Genomic DNA, 23,511 nt, shown 5'->3' with positions numbered 1-23,511 from the left:
TGTGCCTTGGTTTATTGCAGTATTCCGTGGTACACGTATCATAGTTATCTCGGAGCTCATTTTCGAGGTACCATGCATCCCTAGGGTGGATCATCTTGATTACCCTAGTCATGAGCATCTCTCTTCTATCTCTAGAGACGAGTCGGCCTCACTATTTTGTGAGAATGTCATGTTGTGGGGAGGTTCCCTAAATTTCTCCACAACTAAGTTTGCTAAGGGTCCAAGGATCCTTAATTTGGTGATGACCTTTGTTCTCACTCCACAGTCACACTATAACACTAACACTAAGCCTCGTGCTTGTTTTCTTCTTCCTTTCATAGAGGATCTCTCTATAGATTTTCCATCACACATGATAGAGTCTATTATAGAGGTCTATCGAGACACAACTACATGTGATAAACTCATCTTTCCTTCAGCTATCACACGCATCCTCACACACATGCACGTCGTCATTCCTCCCTTTCCTTTCTTCTATGTCATGGGTCCCATTATCAAGAAGTCTACCCGGAGGAGTGTAGCGCAGTTGGCTATGAAGTGGCCTCATGTGGAGACGACGGATGTAGCCCCTACCTTTCAACCCTCTTCTTCATCTACCCCTTCTTCCTCCTCTAGGTCAAATGTCTCTCTCGTTGACATCATGGATCAACTTCAGCACATGCGTGCTAATTTTGGTAGTCGTCTTGACCATCTGTCTAATGAGATGTGTCAAATGAACATTGGAATTGGTCACATCGCTCACCACCAATCTCACCTTGGTGGTTTCGCGCCTTCACCTTCACCCGAGCCTGTTGAGGGGTCCTCTTTTGGTGGAGATGATGATGATGATGCTAATGGTTCTAGCTCTTCTAGTGATGATGAGATGACAACCTCTCAGTGATGCACCCTTTGTCACCTATGTCAAAAAGGAGAGTAGCTTTGTATATGAGAGTAGTCATTATGTTAGGGGGAGAGCTAGCATATGATATACTAGATAGAAGGAGAATGCTTTGAGGGTGAGTGAGGTTCTGATGTATCTTTTCTCACTTCATGTACCGTGATCTTGTGACCATTTTTACAAGTCTACCATGCCATGATCTCTCTCCTTGCAAAGCTTTTCAAGAGTTCATAGTAAGGTTAGACCTATGTACTTTTGTATTATAGGATAGTTGTGTTAGACTTATCTCATAATTGTTGTTTGTGGTTTTGTCACAAATTGCCAAAGGGGGAGATTGTTAGGGTCATATTTTTTGTAATTGGCTAATCTTTTGACAAAATGCACTTTACTTTTAATTGGGTAGATCTAAGATGAGTTTAGTACTTCAAGAAACATGTTGTTCAAGTTAAGTATTAAAGACATGAAAATTGATCCAAGAAATAAGTGATGAAAAGCTACTTATTAATTCTCGACAGATACTTGCTATCAAGACTTAATTCAAAACTCGATAGATAGCTCGACACCAACTTAATCTATCAAGAATTACGATTTCAAAATTTTCAGATCTGAAATCCAGCCAAGCTTATATATATGTATAGGGTTTCTTTTCTCACAACCCTAGACATATATAAGGCTTATTTCAAAAGCTGTCACATACGGATACAGTGACCAAGTGATTAATTTCTCTGTAAGAAGCTACTACGTTGGTATGCTGTTGGGTTTTGTAACCAAGTGATTCTTGATCTTCCTTGTTGATAAAGTAAAAAACTTTGTAGCCAACAACAACTATTCAAGTTGCTGGAGTTAGTCACATACTGAAATCCATACAAAGGAATTAGTCACAAATTGGAGGTTTGTGCATCAAGGGAAAGAATGCTACTACAAGATCAAGTCCAATTAGGTATTGGAGCGAAAGTTCAACTATAGGTTGGTATTTCGGGATAGGCCAAGGTAGTTGGTAAGATTCCTTATACTTGTAATCACTTGATTATTAATTAGTGGATTCTTGGGAGTAGTAACTTTAAAATCATTCGGTGGGATTTTTGTCTTGCGAGGTTTTCCCTATTTGTCAAAAAATCACCGTGTCAAATTTATTTTTCGTTGCATTTAGTATTTTTGGTGATTTGTTGGTGCCTTCACGATTTGCATGCAATTGAACCTAATCAATCAACTTGAGTAATTGAATTAATTAATCAGGGTCAAGCTATCTTAACCCAACAAACTTAATTATGTTAAGGACATATTTTATGTAATTGACTAATTTTTTGATAAAACGTACTTTACTTGTATTTGGGTAGATCTAAAATGTGTTTAATACTTCAAAGAACATGTTGTTCAAGTCTAGTATTAAAGCCATGAAGATTGGACCAAGAAACAAGTGAAGAAAAGTTGTTCACTAAAACTGGACAGATTGCTCGATACCTGTAGACAGATAGCTCGACACCTGTAGACAGATAGCTATCTATTAAGGTTTAATGAGGCTCGACAGATACTATCTATCGAGGTATCTATCGAGGTTACGGAAATCAGAATTTTCAGATTTGATTTTCGGCCCATGCTTATGTATTTGTGTAGGGTTTCTTTTCTCACAACCCTAGACATATATAAGGCTTATTTTAGAGGCCGTCACATAAGAGAACACATGCAAAAGGTGACCAAAGCCTTATTCTCTCTAAAAGAAGTTACTGCGTCTTTGCGCCTTAAGATTTTGTAACCAAGTGCTTCTTGATCTTCATTGTTGATGAAGTGAAGAACTTTGTAGCCAACATTCTTTCTTCTTAAGTTGGTGAGTGAGTCACGTACTGGAATTCGTGCAAAGGAGTGAGTCAGGTACTAGGATCCGTGCATTAAAGGGTAGCGTTCATATATTGAAGAGTTCAGAGGTTCTAAAGCGGTAGAAGATTTCTGTTGTGAGTTTATCTATGGGGATTATAGAGTCTAGGGACAAAAGTTTTGTACTAGATCTGAAACTTCTCTTTACTATAGTGAATTGCTTTTCGGGAAGGTTTCTCCCCAGGTTTTTTACTGTGAAACTGGTTGGTTTCATTAGTTTTCCTGGGTCATCATATCTTGTCTTATTTATTTTTCCGCTGCATATGATTTTGACATGATATTAACATTTGTTTGTTTTAACAAGTTTAATCATAATAAATTTAATTAACAACTTGGATTTAAAACTTGTAAATTCTATCAACCGGGGTCTAAATTTCCTAACAAATTAGATTGAAAATAAATTAGAATCCCTGAGGACATTGAAATCAAATAGTAATTAATTAAGGAAATTTTACCTCCACGTAGAAGCTAAATGCTAGCTTGCAGATTAGCACTATAATCCAAAACGCCGTATACCTAAGCATATGTAGGAAAATGTAAAACACTATTAAAAAGCCACCTATAAGTCATAGCAGAAATAATGTAAGAGACAATAAAGGAAGGGTAACACCAAAAAGAAAAGAAAAACTCAATAAAGAACTTCATTTTCCTTACTTTAGCAGTGAGAATATGTCCGCATCCATGCCTCTTCCTACAAAAGTTTTTGGCTGCAAGATGGTAAAATTATGAAAGAACACAGATTTGATTTTTTTTTTAAATAATAATAATAATAATAATAATAATAATAATAAAGAAGAGAAGATAGATCACAAAGAAGAGAGTGAATTTTACAACAAGAAGTCAACAACCAGACAACATAAGTCAAAAGCCAGACATGCCTGAGCCCACCACATAAGAAAAGAGATCCGGTTTGAGCGCTCTATGCATCTCCGGAAAGGTGGAAGAAAAAACAGTACAACAGAGACGGAATTAGGTATCAAATAAAGTAACACCGCATAATTATAAAATGATCGGTTCATCCAATCCCAAGCCAAGCTACTGAAGAATTTCGCAAACCCTGTTGTCGAGTTCTGAAGAGAACCAAAATATCCAATTGGTAGAACCACAGCCCACACAAGTGCTACTGCAAACTTCAGAATGTTTCTTAGTATTTGGCTGAATGTCAAATTTTTCCAAGTATTCCAAGCAAGAATAATATCCAGAGTGGCTGCCAAACAGATGATAGAGAAGATAAGAGAGACCATAAAAGCCACTCAAACACATTAAATGACATTAAAAACAACGTAAAAATGCTATCTTTCTTTTACTTCTAACTGTTGCACTTATGATAACAACTACAACAATTTCGAACGTTATAAATATACGACTGTCTTCCATTTTGTGAACATTCACACTGCTAGAGGTATCAAGGTCTAAAATTTGTGTGTTATAAAACCTATACTTGTAATGCAAGTATAGCAATCTTAATAATACTTGTAGTAATTTACTAAGAATGCAAGTAAATCAACACCACTGTTGATTTATGTTTAGCTTAGGGTTAGTCTTTTTATTCATGCCATAAAAGGGCTCATTTTAACAGACAATCTAAGATGGGAAAGATGTTGTTCAAGAGTTTTTTGCTATGAATGTAAGCCTTGGCTATGTCGAGCTACATTAATTTCTATATGTTTTTTTTTCCTCTTTCTCTCTCTTCTAGCTCTCACTCTTAATCCCAACATAAACTCTAGTATGGTATCATAGTTAGACTTCCTATTTGGTTCCCTAAAGGTCACCAAGTTGCTCACACGCTTCACAACATCATTTTCTTCAGCCATTGCCTTTCGCCTCCCAAAATAGTATCATCGGCTTATGTCTTTCAACAAAGGTTGTCGCTCCCCTCTATTAAGTTATAGATTGACCTCAATTAATTGAACAATTTCTTAAGTTGATCAATTAGTCCAAATTGTTCAAGCTTTGCATTGTTCTCCAAATCACGCTTTGATGAACCAGGAGTAGCTTGGTACAAAACCATTGGCGCACAAACTTCGCATCAACTCTTGTATGCATTTATCTCTCTATCTTTATAATGAAGGTCATAAAATATGACTTCTATATGTTCTGGAACCTAGTGCATGAATCCCTATAAAACCAAGCCATTGTGGGCTGAAATAGAAAATTACTGTTCACTTAAACTTGGACTCAATTACATAAAAAATACGTTTTGATCTCAGATAAGCCAGTAGACAAAAATATGAACCTTACATCCTCTACGTAGATCATCCTCCAACCAATATTAATCATTGACCACCGTTAATGCCAATTTCTCTCGTGTATACCATCCTCTAGAAACTGTTCCTCAGTCGATATCACCCAAGCAAATTGGTGCAACCGTCCTCTCTGGCCATAACAATCATCGTTTGGTCATAAGTGCAACTGTGATCTAGCCACAGTAGTCGATCGTCTTCTAGCCCCCATTAGTTTACAACTGTCATTATTTGCTGCAGCATTGTTTCATGTGTTCTACATTTGATTGATCTTTAATAGTCACACTTTACTTCACAATTTCACATTCCAAATTTAAGGCATATCTTCAAATTTCTACCTTGAATTTGAACGAAGATATTGGATTATAGATAATTGACCCTAGTTAATAAATTTAATTACCCAAATTGATTAATTAATTCAAATTACATGCAATATTGTGAATGCACAAACAAATCACCAAATAATCTAAAGTGCAGTGGAAAGAAAATTGACACGATGATTTGTTGATTAATGGCGAAAATATCTCACATGACAAAAATCTTACCAGGTAATTTTCAAGTCACCACTCTCACCACTCTCAAGAATCACTAATCAAAATCAAGATATTACAAGTACAAGGAATCTCACACCAAACCTGACATATTTCAAAATATCTATCCACAGTAGAATCCTCACGCCAATTCTCAATTGGCTTTGATTTTGTAGAGACTTCTTACTTTTGCACAAATCTTATTATGTGACTAACTCTCAGCAACTTGAAACTTGTTGTTGGATGCAAAGTTCTTCAATACACTTAAAGAGAAGTAATTACTTGGTCACAAAACCCTAAGGTGCATAGGAACGCAGTAACTTCACAATAAGTGTATAGATTCTCTATATGAGTTTATGTGTATTATGATGACTATAAAATAATCCTTTTATATCCCCTATCAATTTAGTGAACAAAACCTTAGAAGTCTAAGTCATCATGGGCTGACAAAATAGACCTAAAATTTCTAGATCTACGAAGCTCAATATCTCAAGAGGTATCAAGCTTGTGTCGAGGTTCACTCTTTTCAGCTTTTCACACTTGTTTTTTTGTGCAGTCTTCATGTCAGCAATAAGACCCTTTATTTTGTTTGTAAGACATATTTCACGATATTTTAGAATCCACTTTGAACTATCCAAATACAAGTAAATTATGTTTTGTTAAAGGATATGCACATAAATGTTAAAGATATGAAGGCCCAAGGCCTAAATCTGTTGTATCTAGCAATTTACCATCAATATACTAGGATTCGTTGTGCAAGTAAAGCAATCTTAATCCTACTGGAAGTCAAATAACTCTAGGATTACTCTGTTATTAGTCTAGGGTAATTAGTCTAACTAAATACACCTTCAATGAGCTCATAGTAACACATAATTCAACTATAAAGATGTAATCACTTAAAAGGTTTTCCACGTTAATTTTATATGATCTCTCTCTCTCTCTCAACATAAAATCTAATACACAAACAGCCACCAAAACAATAGCAACATGTAGAAAAAAAATTACTGCTTACCTTGCAGAAAATTAAGAAAAGAATAAGTAACGAAGATGCTCAAAACACGTCTGAAGATATTTGCATCAAAAAATGCAGCAAGAGATCTAGAAGGACTCCATGCAATAATTAGCATTACCTGAAAACCAGAATTTATGTAGAAGGTAAACTTCATCGAGAGCTAGAAAGGTCAAATAATAACACATTTTCAAATATTAAGGCTACCTGGAGAGACAATATAAAAAATATCCACATTCGATTAAAACTTCGGTAAAGGTGCAAAAATGTACGGACTTCTACGAAATTTGTTTTAGGCTTCGTCTGGACTTCTACGAAATTTGTTTCAGGCTTCGTCTTGCCAGCAGTAGCTTGATTATCTCTCTGCCAAATAATCATTGACCACATAATCAATCTTTTTCTTATTTACTTTTTATTCTACTTTAATTTAGATGCTGATAACTAAATAATGAATAAATAATAAATAATAAATAAAAAACAATGTCTATACATATTTATACTATATATAATAATGGAAGTTTTGCAATAAATTTTACAAAGTTCATTTTGCACCACACCATTAGCATCATTTCTTTTTCTTTTCTTTCTTTTTTATTTTTTTCCTCTTTTTTGCAATTTTTACTTTATTCAGCCTTTCATCTTCATCAACCATTGTCTTCTTAGTTCAATTTTTCATCTCCTCCAATCATTGTCTTCTTTAAATTTTCATTTAATTCTTTTTATAGATTTTAAATATTCTCCTTTATGTCTTCTTAAATTCTACAATTTCACTTTATTCACCCTTTTATCTACTTACACCATTCCTCTTAAATCTTTATTTTTCATATAAATTTTTTAATTATTACTTCATTTCCAACTCTCTTCCCTATTCCTTCCAAGTTGCCCACAACAAAAAGAAGTCAATACGCTCTCTTTCTCATCAATTTTGTTTCTCTTTTGGTGGATTTTTTTATTATTTCAACTTTTTTTTTCCACTAATGGTTCTTTTGTTACAATTGATTTAATTGTCGTATCACATTTGTTTTTCTTTTTGGCAAATTTGTATAGACTTTTATGCATATTTATGTATTTTGGTATTCCAATTCCCAATTACAAGTTCTTTTCTTTATCCCAGTGGTTTGATTTGATTTGGGTTAACAATTAGTTATTTTACAAGTTAGAATTTGGTTGTTTTAGTGATCCATTTAGATGTTAAACTATGAAACTTTACTAAATTTTTTTATATATTTTTTAATCCTTTTAGGTGGATAGATGTAGGGAAAGTACTCTTAATAATTGTATTAGAAGTACTCTATAATGTCACTTGTTTAGACAAAAGCAAAAGTTAGTCAAACAAAAATAATCGGATGAGTGACATATTCTAGCTTTTGCAAATGTATTATTATTATTATTACTAGCCATAGACCCATGCGATACGTGAAAATATAAATATTATGTAATGAGGTGTAATATATAAAAAGTAACCATTACTTCAAGTATTGTCTATCTTTTTTATAAAAAAAAAATATATATATATATATATATATATATATTTCTACAAGTATTTTTTTTATCTTTTTTTGTCTACAAATGTACCTTTTTTTTTATGTTTGATTAATATTTTTTTTAAGATGAACCATATTCTTCTAACTTCTATTGTAATGTATTATATTTTCTTACTAAACTTTATAAGTTTCAAATTTGTTAGTCAAATTCCTCATCTCTTAATGAATAAGGAAATTATCATAATAAAAAAAAATCATTACAAAGTTACAATGTTATCTTAGCCAAAATTAAAATGAAACTAAAGGAATAAATAATAGGCTTTATAATAATTTATTACTCAAATAATTGGTAGGCATATTCAAATTCTTGTTTCCAAAAAAACTAAGTATTAACCAAAACTAAAATTCAACCAAAGCTATAAAAGGGAAAGAGAAGACTTGCTGATGGGATATTAAAAAAAAAAAAAAAAATACACACACACACACACACAATATCAAAACACATATTAAAAAAAAAACCATCAACCTTAATTAGAGTTATAAGAAAGAACAAAAATTCACCGAGAGAGAGAGAGAGAGAGAGAGAGAGTACTCACAATTTTGTGTGGAAAAATATGGATTGAAAGAGACAACGATATCAAATTTATACAAAATAAAATGGGTAGAAGAAGAGTCAAAATATTAAAAAAAAAAAAAAAAAAAAAGAGGAAAGAAGTATAACGGTAAAGTAGTGGGGAGATAAAGAGGCAAAAAAAGAAAGGAAAATATTAGAAGAAGTATAACAGTAGGTGTGTGAACTAATAAGGAGAAGAAGATTTTTTTTTTTTCTGAAAATAGGGGGAAGAAAAGATTAAATAGAGAAAAAAAATAAATTAATGATGTGACAACTAATATGACTTAATAAGAACATAGCAACAATAAATGCTACGCTTTAGCTTTTAGTAATATATAGAATATAGATTATTATATAACAATGCATATAGAAACTTAATTATGAGATTTTGATAATAATTTTTTATATGATAATCTTTTTGGGTGAACAAATTTGTAGTTTCTGCAAAGAAAATAATCTCAATAGATTATCAACAACAATTTTTTTCTCTAATTGGTCCAATTAATCATTGTTAATCAACAATTGATATAATATTTTGTTTGTTTGCAAAGTATCTTTATATGGGCATGTTTTGATTCAGTATATATTTAAGAATGTATTGAGATAAGCAGTGTATTCAAGAAGAATAGATTATCAACAAAAAAAAAAAAAATTCCCTAATTGGTCCAGTTAATCATTGTTAAGCAACAATTGATATGATGCTTTGTTTGTTTGCAAAGTATCTTTATATGGCCATAATTTGATTCAGTATCTATTTGAGAATGTATTAAGATATGCAATGTATTCAAGAAGAGAGATCATGATCATACTTTGTATACTTCAAAAGAGATAGATTTGTTTGGGATTAAAGATAACATTAAAATAGAAGGCTACAAGTTGAAGTTTTTTGAATGGTAGGAAAACTCAATTTTTCTCTTACCTTTCTAACTATCATGATTGAAAAACCCTAATCCACACCGTATTCTATCACTAGAAAATTGCCTCATAATATGAGTAGATGAAAATTTTAATATACAAGGAAAGTAATATATATATATATATATATATATATATATATATATATATATATATATGTGTGTGTGTGTGTGTGTGTGTGTGTGTGTGTGTGTGTGGGAGGGGAGGATCCGAACGCGACATAGAGCCCATGGGCCCAGTCCGAGGATGGAAAAAGGCCCATTCGCACACCAATCTAAACCTGACACATGGATAAAAGTCCAAGGAGGGAAGACGTAGAGACCCTTCATCTGAGAAGCCCAAAGAGTGAGTACTCCTCGGGAATTCTTCAGCTGGCCACTTACACTAAAGGACAAGATATCGAGGAAGGCAATAGAGACGTGCAAGTAAAGAAGTGGGCTTAGATATTTCTTGGGCCCTTACAATATATATATATATATATATATATATATATATATATATATAATTTTTTATTTATAGAGAACATAAAACTTCATTACCTAAAAAAAAACAATATAAAATTTGTTTATTTTAGAAAAGAAAAAAAATCTTTGCCATTGTTTGGTTTTGTAAAGGGTTATATAAGAAAAAAAATTCTTAATTAATAGTTTAATACATCTAAAATGAAATTCTCTTATGAGAAAAACACTTTGTTATAGATGACTAATTCTAATATATGATTTTACAAATATTTTAGAAAATAAATTATATATTATATTTCATTACAAAATAATCACATATGCCCTCACATCGCATGGGGTTGCGCAGTTCAGCATTTCGGTCCACTTCCGTCCATTTCTATCTATTCAATCCAATTCAACCCTTTTTAGTCCACTTCAGTCCATTTTGGTGTACTTAAAATTTGGAAAAGACAGGTTTGAGTTGAAAGTATTATCAATTATTTGATTAATATCAATTATAATTATATGATAATTTTTTATCATTATGATAATTCCCTTAAGAGAACGATAAATTTGAATAATAAATTTGAAATTTAAAATGTTTAGTTGTATGAAAAGAAATTAGGAAAATACAATGAATAATAACAATGGTTAGAAGAATATGGACCACTTCAAAAAAAAAGTATATCAATTAAAAACACCAAAAATGAGAAAATTATATATTTGTAAAAATAGAGAGATGAAAATTACCTTAAGAAATTGTTTAATTTTTAGGAAGAACAAATTATCTACAATAAAATTTAGATAATAAATTATACATTATACCACTACTCAAACTAATTATATATTCTTACGTATCGCATGTATTTGCGATTAACTTTTCCAAAAACACAACTCCCCAATTAAATCGGTTGATCTGGTTCGATTTATGAAAACATTGATTAGGGTATTGAGTTTTTTTTTTTTTTTTTTTTGCTTTTGTGAGTTGGTGAGACTTTATGAGTGTGTTTGTAATACTTATTATAGTAAATTACATATTTAGTCCCTAACGTTTCAAATGGATCAATTTAGTCTATAACACATTTTGGTCTTGTGCCAAAATAGTATCTGTCGTTAAATGATAAATGAAAAATGTTGACGTAGCTAACAGCTAAAATAGTCCCTGCTGTTATAGGAAGATAAAGGGAGTCGAAACCGTATAGGCAATGGCTTTTTTGTTTTGTCTCAAATAATGACTGACAGTATGGTTGTTGTAAACCAAGCTTAGAGGTCCAAGTTGGGCATAATTTTGCTTGAAAATGGGGATTTAGAAATCCCAATTGGGTATTGCCAGTTCTGGCTTGACGGGAAAGGCCAATGTAAAATTTGCAATTTTTTTTTTTTTTTAAAGTTTAGGCCATGTGACAGTCCATATGGCATTCTAGGTTTGAGAAAAATTATTTTTTATTTTCGTTGTTAGTCATATTAGCATTTTCTATCTATCACTTAATGGTAAGGACTATTTTGACATTATATCAAAAAATTAGGAACTAAATTGACACATTTAAAACATTAGGGACCAAATTGACACATAGTACAAATATAAGAGACCAAATACGTAATTTGCCCTACTTATTATTGATAGTAAATTTTGGTTGGAATTGCTCCTAGATGCACCTTTGAGTCAATTGAACCACATTAAATTTTGTGTATTGTAGTGCTTGCTATTTTATTGTTTATCCTTTTTACAACAATTAATTCTATTGCAGGTTGGGCTCTTGGAATCCGAATTTATAGGTTATAGGTGTGATAGACCATGTTTTTGCTACTGTATTTGTAGGCTTGCATATGATCTTCACCTAATGTTGAATCATTTGGTATTTTAGCAATATACTTGTATATTTTGCATGTATAATGTATACTTTTAAAGGTGTATGATTTATATTCTTTATAATAATAATAACAAAACCTTAATCCCAAATTTTGAGGTCAGCTATGAATTCTCAACAAATTAGCCATATTCGGCTACATACATGTTCTTTCCCTCCATTCTATTTAATCCAAAGTCATATTCTTTGTTATTTTCTCAAATAATATCACTTTTTACTATTTCTACTAATGTTATTTTTAGTAGTCTTCTACCCTTTTAAGTTCCCTCATCTTGAATCAACTTGCTTATTCATACAAATGCATTGGTCATTCTAATTGGAACTTGATCTGTAGTCTTTATTGTTTGTAAATGTTTTTATGAAGCTCTGACTTACGTTGTAGAAATTTTAGCTTGTTAATTATTCCATGAAATACCACAAAAATTATTAGAATGATATATACAAAAACATGACTTAATTACAAGTTATTAACTAAGCTAAATAATTAAAATAAAAAATATATATTAGTACCTCAGTTGCAGGTTGTATCACATCTTCTGAATGCCTAAAAAAATCTGCTTTGGGGTCCATTGGCCACCCTAGCCTAAAACATCTGTCAGACCTAGAGAAAAGGAAGATTTTTTTTAACTATTTAGTATATGCCTGAGTATGAAACAGAATTTGCAATACAAGAAACTCACCAGAAGTACTCATTTAGATCATCATAATTTCTCCATCTAGAATGGCTTGCCTTGCCTCCTTTGCTTCTCTTAACTTCCTTTTGCATTGAATGGAAGTCAGATGTTAAAACTGCTGTATATGTAGCAAAAACTAATGCAAGCGGTAAAAGATCATAATTACCTTAAGCAAGACCTGGTAGATAGGGCTTATAACTTCCTTCAAAAAAGATTCTTCATCATGGTCTGCTGCTTCATATGTGTCTCCTCCACTAACAGGGTGAACATTGCTATTTAAAATCCCATAGACCTTGTTGGCCATCTTATACAGTTAGCAAACAAGTGTTATTTTCAATTTCAAATACGAAATATTTTTGAATCATATAAAAAATAAAATCATGATATAAGCATAGGTATAAAATAATTACTTTATATTCCATAAAGTACTGTATATTCTAAAAATTAGAGAGATTAGCAATAAATTTATACGCTTAATCCAGAAAAATAAATCGCTATCTAGAAAAGAGGAGAAATGTAATTCTGCTTTTGTTATTCATAAAATAAATAAATAAATAAAAAATGTAATTCAGCTTTACTAAGTACATAGGTTATTTCTTCCTCAAAAAAAAAACATAGGTTATTAAAATATATTGGTTGGGAGATTGTAAATAAAATTATGATGCTATTTACAATATTCAAACAAATCAAAAGCAAATTAATTTGAGGCTCTATTTTTGTTATAACTTCATCTAATTGTAGAGCCTGAGATATCAATTGTCAAATTTGAATAAGCATATCGTCTTGTTTAGATCATGTTCATCATAATTTCTGTAAGACAATTACTATCGGCTATGCTAAAAAAACGCTATTTTAACACATTAAAAAGTTAATTTATCTATTTTAACACGCTAATTACTAACATACCATCCATCACATATTCTATTCTTTTACCATTTTATTTAAATATTATTTCTTTATTTTTTTTTAAATTCTTTTTCGTTCTTTCTTTATTAATAGAAGAGGGAGAAAGTAATAAAATAATACTCAAAGTTTTAGCACATTAGTTGTACCCTTCTAAAAAGTAAAACATCACATCACATGCCCATGGAGAAGTTGTGGGTTCAATGAGGTTTTCTGAAAGAAGGGTAGCTAACTCCTGCTTAGCTAGGGACAAGTGTTCTGGGTTCATACCTCTATGACTAGCTTTTGTAGGGTTAACATCTTCATTCTTTTTGAAGTGGAGGGTTATGAAAAAGGCTGGGTTTTTCCATAGTGGTTTTGGGTTTTTGAGGAGAAATTCTGAGTGGGTGGTTGCACAGCATTCATTGATGATCTGGGCTTTCGAGGAATCAAAAGGGTTTAGTGAAAACAAATGTGGTACCTGGGTCCATGTGAGAAGGTGTTGTTTATGCAAGAGGCCTTTTGAGGACCATCTGAGGTTAGGTATCTGGTGAAGGAGGTCAAATCCTATAAGGAGGTCTCTGCCTGTGAAAGGGGATCCAAGGACTTGGTGTTTAATGGTAAGGGTTGGGAATATTCTAATGTGGATGGGTTTGCTTTTCTGGGTGATCAAGAATGTTTCTCCAAATCTTTTCTTTCAAAAGAACAGCATTTCATCAATAGGAACTCATCTCTGGCTACTTCAGTGTAATGGGCTAAAGAACCAAGAAATTCATTATGGAGGATCGTGAAAAAATCCTCGAGTGTGTTACTCTGGGCTGCTTGTCTTTGCCTGTATTCTCCAAGGTTAATCCACCATTGTCTCAGTCTACCTGTGAGTCTTGCTACAAATTTGGCAATGATCTGGGCAACTGTATTGTTTGGGGCTTGAAGTTCTGCTGTACACCATGAATACATGTTGAAAATCTCATCATGCCATTTTGAAGGAGGACTGTTATCAAGGGTGAACATAACAATTCTCATTAAAAGTAGATGATCCTACAACTCACTATATAGTTGCCTCAAATGCTCCACGAGATTTGTTAAAAAAAATACTACCAACAAAATTTTAAATATTAAAAATGAATGAAGAAATAATATTTAAATGGAATATAGAAAATATAGAAAGCCTATTGAAAAGTATATTTGAAAAAATAGGTAGGCAGAAGGATAAATGAATTGTTTACTCTCCAAACAGTATAAAAATTTGGAGAAGTTGATCGAGATACTCTAAGGCTTCTTTCCCTTCTCTTTTCTTTTTCATTCTCTCACACTCCCACCGGTACATCACTTCCCCACCACTACCTCCACCATCATTTTTTAAGTGAGATTTACTAGAAAGCTCCATAGGAACCTCTTAGGCTCATTCATCACATTTTATTTAGGGAAAAAATATTATATTTTTGTTGGGTTTTCATATTTTGCTAGAGGTTCTTATAATCTAAGCTTTTGAAGTGATATTCTTGTGATTATGTGTACGGGGTTTGATTTGGTGGGGTTATGTGATGAGTGGTTTATGGTTTATTTTATTTTATTTTTATATAGAAATGGTGGTCATTTAAGGTTTACTTATGGTGAAAATATGGGGTTTTGTATTTCTTACATTTAAATGGTTGGTACATCTAAATTTTATTGCTATTGGGTTTATTTGGAGCCAATGAAGGGTTTAGATTGGCTTTTTTTGGTGGATATTGTGATACATCTTATGTCTTGGGTCTCTCTTGAATATGTTGTATATAAGAGCAACTTATAAGGTGTTGGGAATAAATAATTATTTTGTAATTATGGTATAATATATAATTTGTTATTTGAATTTTGTGGAAAATAATTTGTTCTCCCAAAAAATTGAACAATTTCTAAAATTATTTTTCATTTATCTATCTCAAAAAATATAACATCATTTTATTATTTGGACTTGTTTGATTGATATTATTCATTTTTTAGGTGGTCCATATTTTGTTAAATTATGTTATTGTGGATTATATTTTCCTACACAATTAAACTGTTTAAGTTTCAAATATATTATTCAAAATTTTCATTATCTTAAAAGAGATTATCATATTTATAATTTTTCTTATCGTAGGAGTAGCTTTGAACTATTGATTGGATTTTATTTACTAATATAGATAAATGAGATTAGAACTGCATATTTCTCAAACATTTCTAAGAGACTATACCATATTATAAATTTAATATTTAAAATAATACCTAGAAAAAAGTAGACCTTATGTCTAAAATTGAACACTTCACCTATTTAAATAAAATAAATTAATTTTTATAACAACGTAAAGAGAACGTGATCTAAAAAAGATTAACTACATACGCTATTATTTATTAAAATTTAATTGCCTTGGACCTTCAAATCGCATTTATTTTTGCCATGCTCCTATTCAGCCTCCTCATCCACCACATCATTGGCCACATCACTATTATTTTTAGTTTTTAGTTTTTATTTTTTACTTTTAATTTTTTGACAATATTAAACATATAAATATATTGGTTTTACAAATTCATCTTAGACAGGTTTAACTTTAAGTATTCAACTACTTTAATTTTGATGTTATAACTAAATAATATATATATATGAAAAATTCAAACAAAAATATTTTTTATAAATATTCATCTTGAACAATTTTAATAGTTGATAGACACATACAAATACATAGCCAAGATTTTGTTTTGATATAAATTCAAAATCTTACTTCCAAAATAACTAAGTATTATGTCAAAAAAAATAAAAATCAAACAAAAGCTATAAGAGGGAGAGAGAAGACTTGTGATGGAAAACTAAGAAACAAACACCTACCAAATCATATTAATCAACTCAAAATAGTTTTTTTTTTTTTTTTTAATACAATGATTCATCAACCTAAAGTAAAGTTGCAAAAAAAAAAAAAAATATATATATATATATATATATATATATATATATATATATATAGAGAGAGAGAGAGAGAGAGAGAGAGAGAGAATAATCACATTTTTCAGGAGATAAATAGAAAATAAATGAGATGAAGAGTCGTCAAAATAAAAAAAAATATAGTCATGAGTCAAATACCAAATTATCCAAGCCATGCTATATAATAGAATAACATTATATTCTTGTAAACTATTGTTTCCAATAGGGATGACAAAATCCCTTGACCCGTAGGTACCCGACCCGCGAAACAGTAGTGTCACGTTTGGATTTTAAATATCAAACCCGAAGTGGGTTTGGGTCGGGTGAGGGTTTTAGTAATACCTGCCTTGAACCTAAACCCGACCTTGACTCGCTAAGACCAAAATTACAAAAAATAAACTCAAGGTATAAATATATCACTTAAGTCTTTAACCTAACCCTACTCCTATCTCATTTAGTTTGGCCACCCCTTACCCTCTGACCCTCACACACTTTTAGGGTTAAGGAATTGGGTGAAGAGCTAAAAGGGTTTGACGATTCCACCAAAAATGAAACGAAAGAGGTTCGAAAACGTGTTGCGAGACTTGTTGGAGGAAGAGGAGGTTGTTGGGGCAGAAAGAGAAGAAGAAGAAGAGTCATTGTCGAAGATAACGTAGTCGACCCAAATGATGACGTTGTTGACCTGAGGGATGAGGGAATGGAAGTGGCGCGAAACGACGCAGCATCAACCCAAGGCCTTAACATTGCCGACCCTGTTAAAGATCAAGAGGAGGATAGAGTCGGGAAGACGGTTGAAGTGGTCGATGTAGGATTGTGGCTCTGAGAATGTCATATCTGAAATTGTGAAAAGGTGGGTTTATGTGCTTTCATGTTTGGGAGACTTATGACTTGGTCAATGATGGTTTCTTGTGGGTTTAGATTTGACATGGTTTTTGTTGTGACAACAATTGGGGGTTACAAAACTAAATCATAAGTGCCACCAATCACTAGTTACTTCCTTTTTTTTTTTTTTTTGGTATTTACAATTTTAGTTTGGATCATGAAAAAATGTAGGAAAGTGATAGAAAGTAAAAATTGACTAAAACTTGTGGATCTTATTGGTGTCTCTTCTTTGTTTGCAATGGAAGCCTAGGAGATTTTATAGAGTTTGTGATTTGAATTGTTAGAATAGGAAGTGGGTTTGGCATTTGGACCACAGTATAGGGCTTAACATTCTAGCAAACATTTATTTATTTTGGGATTGGGCCATTGTTTGGGCCACAGATTGGGTCCTGAAGGGACATGGTTGGACAGGGCCCGAAAAGGCCCGACAGGGCAGGTTTGGATTATAAAAAAATCCGTTTACTAAACGGGAAAAGTTCGGGTTTCGTGGGCAAGTGGTAGGGTGGGTTTAGGCATAAAGAAACTTGTCCTGAACCTGACCCGTTACCATTCCTAGTTTCCAAGGCTAGTCACGCGTAAGGGCTTAGGAAACTTTTAATTGAATACAAAACAAAGACAGAGAAACCATATAGCAAAGTTCATTGTTCAGCCAAAAAAATAAGAAATCAGAGTAGTAAAGACGGACAACAGACAAGAGAAGAAGAAAAAGAAGAAGGAAAAAGTAGCAAAAGAAGAAGATCTCATCAGTGATGTCGATGTGGTGGCAACCTACTGCTCTAGGGTTCATTCAATCATGCATTTCTTTTATCTTGCCTTTTTAGTTTTTGTACCAACCGATTTCTCTTTTTCAGCTAAAACGTTTGGTATTGTCTAGAATAGTCCAGAATTTTGAGCAGTACATTTTAAAGGTGTTTCAGTACTGGTTCACCGACTAGTACAACAAATTCCAGTCATATCGGCCGGTACGGTACAGTATCAACTTCCTTGATTTTTTGCTATTAGGTTCTCTAGCTCTTCTCTTCAAAAACATTTCCGGTGTTATCTTATGTTTGCACTCTTCTCACTTACTACTCTTGTTTAATTTCTTGTCAATTATGTATATCCATGCTTTGGTTGTTGGTTTCGGTTGATTAATTTGCTAATTACATATATTCAACATTAAGTGTATTAAGCTTAAAACTAACAAAGCCATAATTAAAATTTTGAGGTCTTAATTAGTACTAGTAATTAGACTAGTGCACTTTCAAAAGTCACCCTCTCTCCTAATCTATATATAGTTAAAGCCAAAGCTTAGAAAAAGTTTAATGAAATTCTAAATTAGAGTTCAATTTTACGCCACATGCCCTATCTAATTTTTTTAATATTTGTGGTAAATGAATTATTAGATGCAAAAACCAAAAAATTCAAACCCAATTAGATTCTAAATCATATATATATATATATATATATATATATGAGATACTATTACATATTTTAGAAATTCATAACTTAAAAAATATGTAAGTTATAACTCTAACCTTAGGTATAATTTGAACTCATATATGCCATAAACTATTTCAAACGACATTGGTAAACACCCCCCACCCCCCACCCCCCACACACTGCCATACTTGTTTGCTACTGCTTACCCACATAACGCCTCCCTCTATCCCAGATCTCCATAACCACTCTCTTAGCAAAACTTAAATAAAATTGTTCACATCCTTACTCTTCCACTTTAGAGAGTGTTGAATTAGTAGAAACTCTGATACTGAATTATTGAAAAAAAAAAATTAAGAGAAGAAAAAAAGAGCACAACGTGAAAGAGAACAAACAACCTTTTAATATCAGAATAATGATACACTTGTACATAGACAAATGCTACAATCACACACACTTCACTTTTGTAAGACACCTGAACACTTAGAGCTCGGTGCTTATGCTACTACACACACAACTGGGAACCCCTTGGTTCCTATTTATACTTGTTGGAAGTCGGTTAAGTAAACAACATTGAAGCTTCTAGCTTCATTTAAAATGTCAGTACAGCCCTGTTCTACAAGCTTCCGGTTTCTGTACTTCTGCCCTTTTCTTATTTCTTTCACAAGGCAGCTTCTAGAACTTTAGGCAAATTGTGGCTGAAATTTAATAGTCTAGGAAAGGGAAATGTTTTGTAGATATTTCCGGAGAGAAAGAGAAAATCCTAGAATGAGAGAGAATTTTCTAAGAGAGAGGTGGTGTTGATTTCTAACAGAGAGGTTCACAAATCTTAGTCCATTTGACTAAATGGAACTTAGATTCCTCGTCTAATCCACTCCATACAAACTTTTGTGACAACTTTTCGTTACAATGAGCCACATCAACTCGATAGTAAAAAGGGACAAAATATGTATTTAAGTTTGAGAGAGTATATTCTTGATTAACGTAACTCTTACCAGCTTCGGATAAATATACCGTCAATCTTCTTTCCATCTTCTCCACAATTGGATTCCAAATTGATTTCTCTTTTGCACCCAAGAGAAGACCAAAGTATTTCATGGTCTTAAGTTCTTGTTTTTGTTGTCTTTATTCCGTGACAGTTTTTATGTATTTATTCTCTCATTTTAATGAGTTTATGGACCTCATTGTACTCCTTTTCCAAAAAAAAAAAAAAAAAAGACTTCATTGTACTTGGGTAGAAAGTACTTGAGCCTATTCAATCATGGTCAAAGTTGCTTTTGCAAAGTGACCTTCATGCGATCTGCACAACTCGCGAGTAACATGTGGCAGAAGATCCAAGTGGCTCATGCGTTGACAAGGCATGTCGCAACCTCTTCGCTACCTAGCCAGGACATGACAAGGTCACGACTACATGCAAACAGATTGTCATGTTTCATCATGATCAGCTTTTTCAGCCTTTCTAATAGTCCAACACATATACCATGTGCATGCTAGATATGGCTAAGAGTGGGATCTGAGTAAGCCTATTGAGAGAGCTCATTTTCAATATCCCACCTTGTAGAGAAATAGAAAACATTTGCCTTAGAACTTGAAACACTCTCAACCTCTGTACAATCTATGGTTTCTAATTGGTTTTATTCAGTAACAAATTTATGTGTATTTTTTGTCCCTTTAATGCATCTTTTTGGGCTTAATTGTATTTGGGGTAGAAAGTACTTGAGTTATGTGATCTTTGTGAAAGTTGCATTTTGGGCCAACTCACAACCTCAAGCGATCTGCTTAGCCCACGAATGCCATGTGACAGAAGAACCAAATCAAAGTGCTAACTAGGCAAGTCTCGACTATCTCACAACCAACCAAGTCGTGAATTGCATAATCAGACTACCAATGCACAATCTGACTACCAATGAATGTGACAAGTGGGAATGATCAAAGTATAACCTAATATCTACATATTATTCTTATCCATGTTGGAAGCCACCCCTTGTTAGAAAAGAGAGAGCTTTTAGTTTTGAGCCAAGAAACTCTCATTCTTTGAGAGTGATTTTTATTCCCTTCATCTCATATACACGCTAATTATTGTGAGATATGAGCGAAGTTGTGGAAACAAAAGAGATAATCTCAAATCCAATCTTATTGGTGGTTGTTTACTAGTGTTGCAATGGAGGTGTCTCTAGCAAGTTAGGTGGAGAAAAGACTTGGAGTAATTGATTGCTAGCTAGAACTTGGAGGGCTCAAGTACATTAGGTGTATGGGTTTGAAGGGGTCACGATGTCTATTGTACTACAACTATTTACCTAGTGGAGATTATCTATGGTGTAGTCGAGGAGAGGTTTTTCCTCCTAGGTCTCGGGTTTTCCTCTTCCTAAACACTTCCTTGTGTTTACCTTTGGTTTGCTTTCATTTACCTTATTTTCATATTGTTATTTACATTTTAGTTTTATAGTAGCTTTGTGTTTGATATATGGAAATTGGTTAATCACTTATATTTGACTAATTAGTAGCTTTAGACTAAAATTGATTATGCCGTAACATTTTGTACTAGGGTGCTATTAAAATTTTTTACCCCCCCCCCCCCTCTCGATTTTTCTCACCATTGTCATCCTCTTAAGGTAAATTTTATTCCTTTCACCTAATTCACCTATAGCTGAGTGTTGTGAGATATGAGTGAAGGTCAAGAAAACATAGGGTGCCATCTCAAATCCAATATCATTGGTTGCTATCTGTTGGTGGCTCAACGATGGTGTTTCCGGCAAGCTAGTTGAAAGGACTCTAAGAAGTCAGTTGCTAGCTATAGTTTAGATGGCTCAAGTACATAGGGGGATAAGGGATTGGAGGGTACATAGTTTCTCTTGTATTGTATTTACTCATCTAGTGGAGATTTTCTGACGATGTGGTCAAGGGAGAGGTTTTTCCACCCGCAAGCTCAGGTTTTCCTCTTCCTAAACACTTGTGTTTAGCTTTGGTTTGGTTTTATTTCCACTTTTCCATATTGCTTATTTATTTGCTTTAGTTCCTAGTTTCTTACGCTTGCTATATGGAATTTGGTTAATCATGTACATTGGACTAATTGGTAGTTTTAGTTTAAAAGTGATTAAGTCGGTAAAATGGATTATGGGTTCTAAATACATGCTAGGGTATTAGTAGCACCATTTCACATGGAAATTTCGCCTGTATATACAACCCAAGATACCCGATCTCCTCCATATTTGATATATCCCCAATTGGGACCAACTCAAATTTGCTCAAGTTCACCTTTAAATTGGAAATAGCTTCAAACTATGTGAAAACATATCTCAAGTGTAAAATCTGATTATAATAAATTGTGCAACATATCAAAGTGTCATCTGAAAATAGGAGATCAGAAATTACAAACAAGCTATTTGTTAAAGTACCAATTGTGTAGCCTAACAAAAACCCACTACTTTCTATTTTATCCATTGTTTATACTTTAAAAATATATATATATATATATATATATATATATATATATATATATATATATTATGAACATTAACCCACCAAGGCGAAGACCATAGGCCCACCAAGGAGGCTAGGTGCAAGAAGAGTCAATGAGCCAAACCCAAAAGCCCAACAAAAGTCCCAGAAGAACGAGAACAAGTGAAGCCTAAGCCCACACTGACGTAACCTAGAAAGGAATGTCCTAAGAATGAGTCAATAAGTGGGACCCAAGGATGGCCCACTATCCCTTGAATGGGGAACAAAACAAGAAGGATAACCACTGCAAAATAGATCCTCCAAGAAGAATAAAACTTGGGTTTAGCACGACTCAAACACGAAGAGAAGATCATAAAGCCCAAAAAGGGTCTTCTGTAGAATGATCTGGGCACATTAAAGTAAATTGGGCCCAAGGTACTTTAAACTCAATAGAAAATATCTGGTCCACAATGGCCCAATTTCCTTTCGTATAAAAGGATAAGATCAAGCCCTTGTCTCTAGCAAAGAGGCACGACGAAAGAGAAAAATACATGAAAAGAAGGAAAAAGAAAGAGAAAATGAACGAGAAACGTGTGATCGAGAATGGAACCAAAATCCTCACGACAGATGAAAAATGTAAGGCTGGGGCTCTGCCCTCCTACATCCCAGCCCTACAATAGGAGTATGGCCCATGGCTAGTAAGGCTCAAAGAGAATGGTTTGGTGGAAGGGGGAAACATCCTAGTTTTGCAATCTTGGCGATACTACTTTTGGCACATGCACTATTGGAAAAGCATCTTTGATCTTTATTACCATAAATGGAAGAGGTAAATGAGAGTCATGTGATACATGTTTGAGAGTATAAACAAAGGGTTGCGTTAACGGGCATCATAAAATGGCCATTAACAATAATCTTTTGCAATTTTTTACTGCATTTATTCTACTTTTTCAGCTTTTTGATAACCTTTTAACAATTTTATATTTTTTTTTTACAATTTTTTTAATAATTTTTTATCATTTTTATTTAGTAACACCCAATCTGAAAAACGTTAACAATCACCACACGGTACTTGTTAACGTTTTCTATAAACAAATAGCATTTATGAGCCCTTACTGTTATGGGAACGGAGCGGGTAGGTGACTCTATAGCAAACTGACATTTACCCAAAAATGGGAGATTTGTTTGTCGTGTGGCCAAAACTAAGGCTCCTTAGTTGTATGGCCTAGTGCTTAGACTAGGAAGAAGGCAATGCTTAGGGCACTAGGGGTTGAGCGTTCGCAGTAGACAAAGCTGTGGATAAGAATGAGGGCAAAAGGGTAAAAAAGGGATTCAGAGTTTAGGTATAAAAAAGGAACTAGTGCCATAAATAGGCAGCACAAAAGCCAGGGTTAACAAAAGAGGAAATCAATAAAGAAAGGGGAGAAAAAGCA

The 23,511-nt window shown here is 33.0% G+C and overlaps 1 protein-coding gene across 1 annotated transcript in view; it reads right to left on the bottom strand.

Moving 5' to 3' along the window:
* Positions 1–23,511, bottom strand: part of LOC142640609 (callose synthase 7-like) — a 137,937-nt gene that overhangs the window by 92,791 nt on the left and 21,635 nt on the right. The window contains exons 10-17 of the mRNA XM_075814783.1: positions 12,689–12,826; positions 12,529–12,605; positions 12,359–12,449; positions 6,736–6,891; positions 6,532–6,649; positions 3,625–3,953; positions 3,401–3,453; positions 3,202–3,262 (exon numbers count right to left, since the gene is read on the bottom strand). Of these exons, the coding sequence (XP_075670898.1) occupies positions 3,202–3,262; positions 3,401–3,453; positions 3,625–3,953; positions 6,532–6,649; positions 6,736–6,891; positions 12,359–12,449; positions 12,529–12,605; positions 12,689–12,826 (1,023 nt within the window). The remainder of the gene's footprint in view (positions 1–3,201; positions 3,263–3,400; positions 3,454–3,624; positions 3,954–6,531; positions 6,650–6,735; positions 6,892–12,358; positions 12,450–12,528; positions 12,606–12,688; positions 12,827–23,511) is intronic.

This window comes from Castanea sativa, chromosome 6, assembly GCF_040712315.1.
Source record: "Castanea sativa cultivar Marrone di Chiusa Pesio chromosome 6, ASM4071231v1".
Lineage (NCBI taxonomy): Eukaryota > Viridiplantae > Streptophyta > Magnoliopsida > Fagales > Fagaceae > Castanea > Castanea sativa.
Note: the sequence above shows the minus strand (reverse complement) of the source record. Positions and strands in the feature narration are given on the sequence as shown.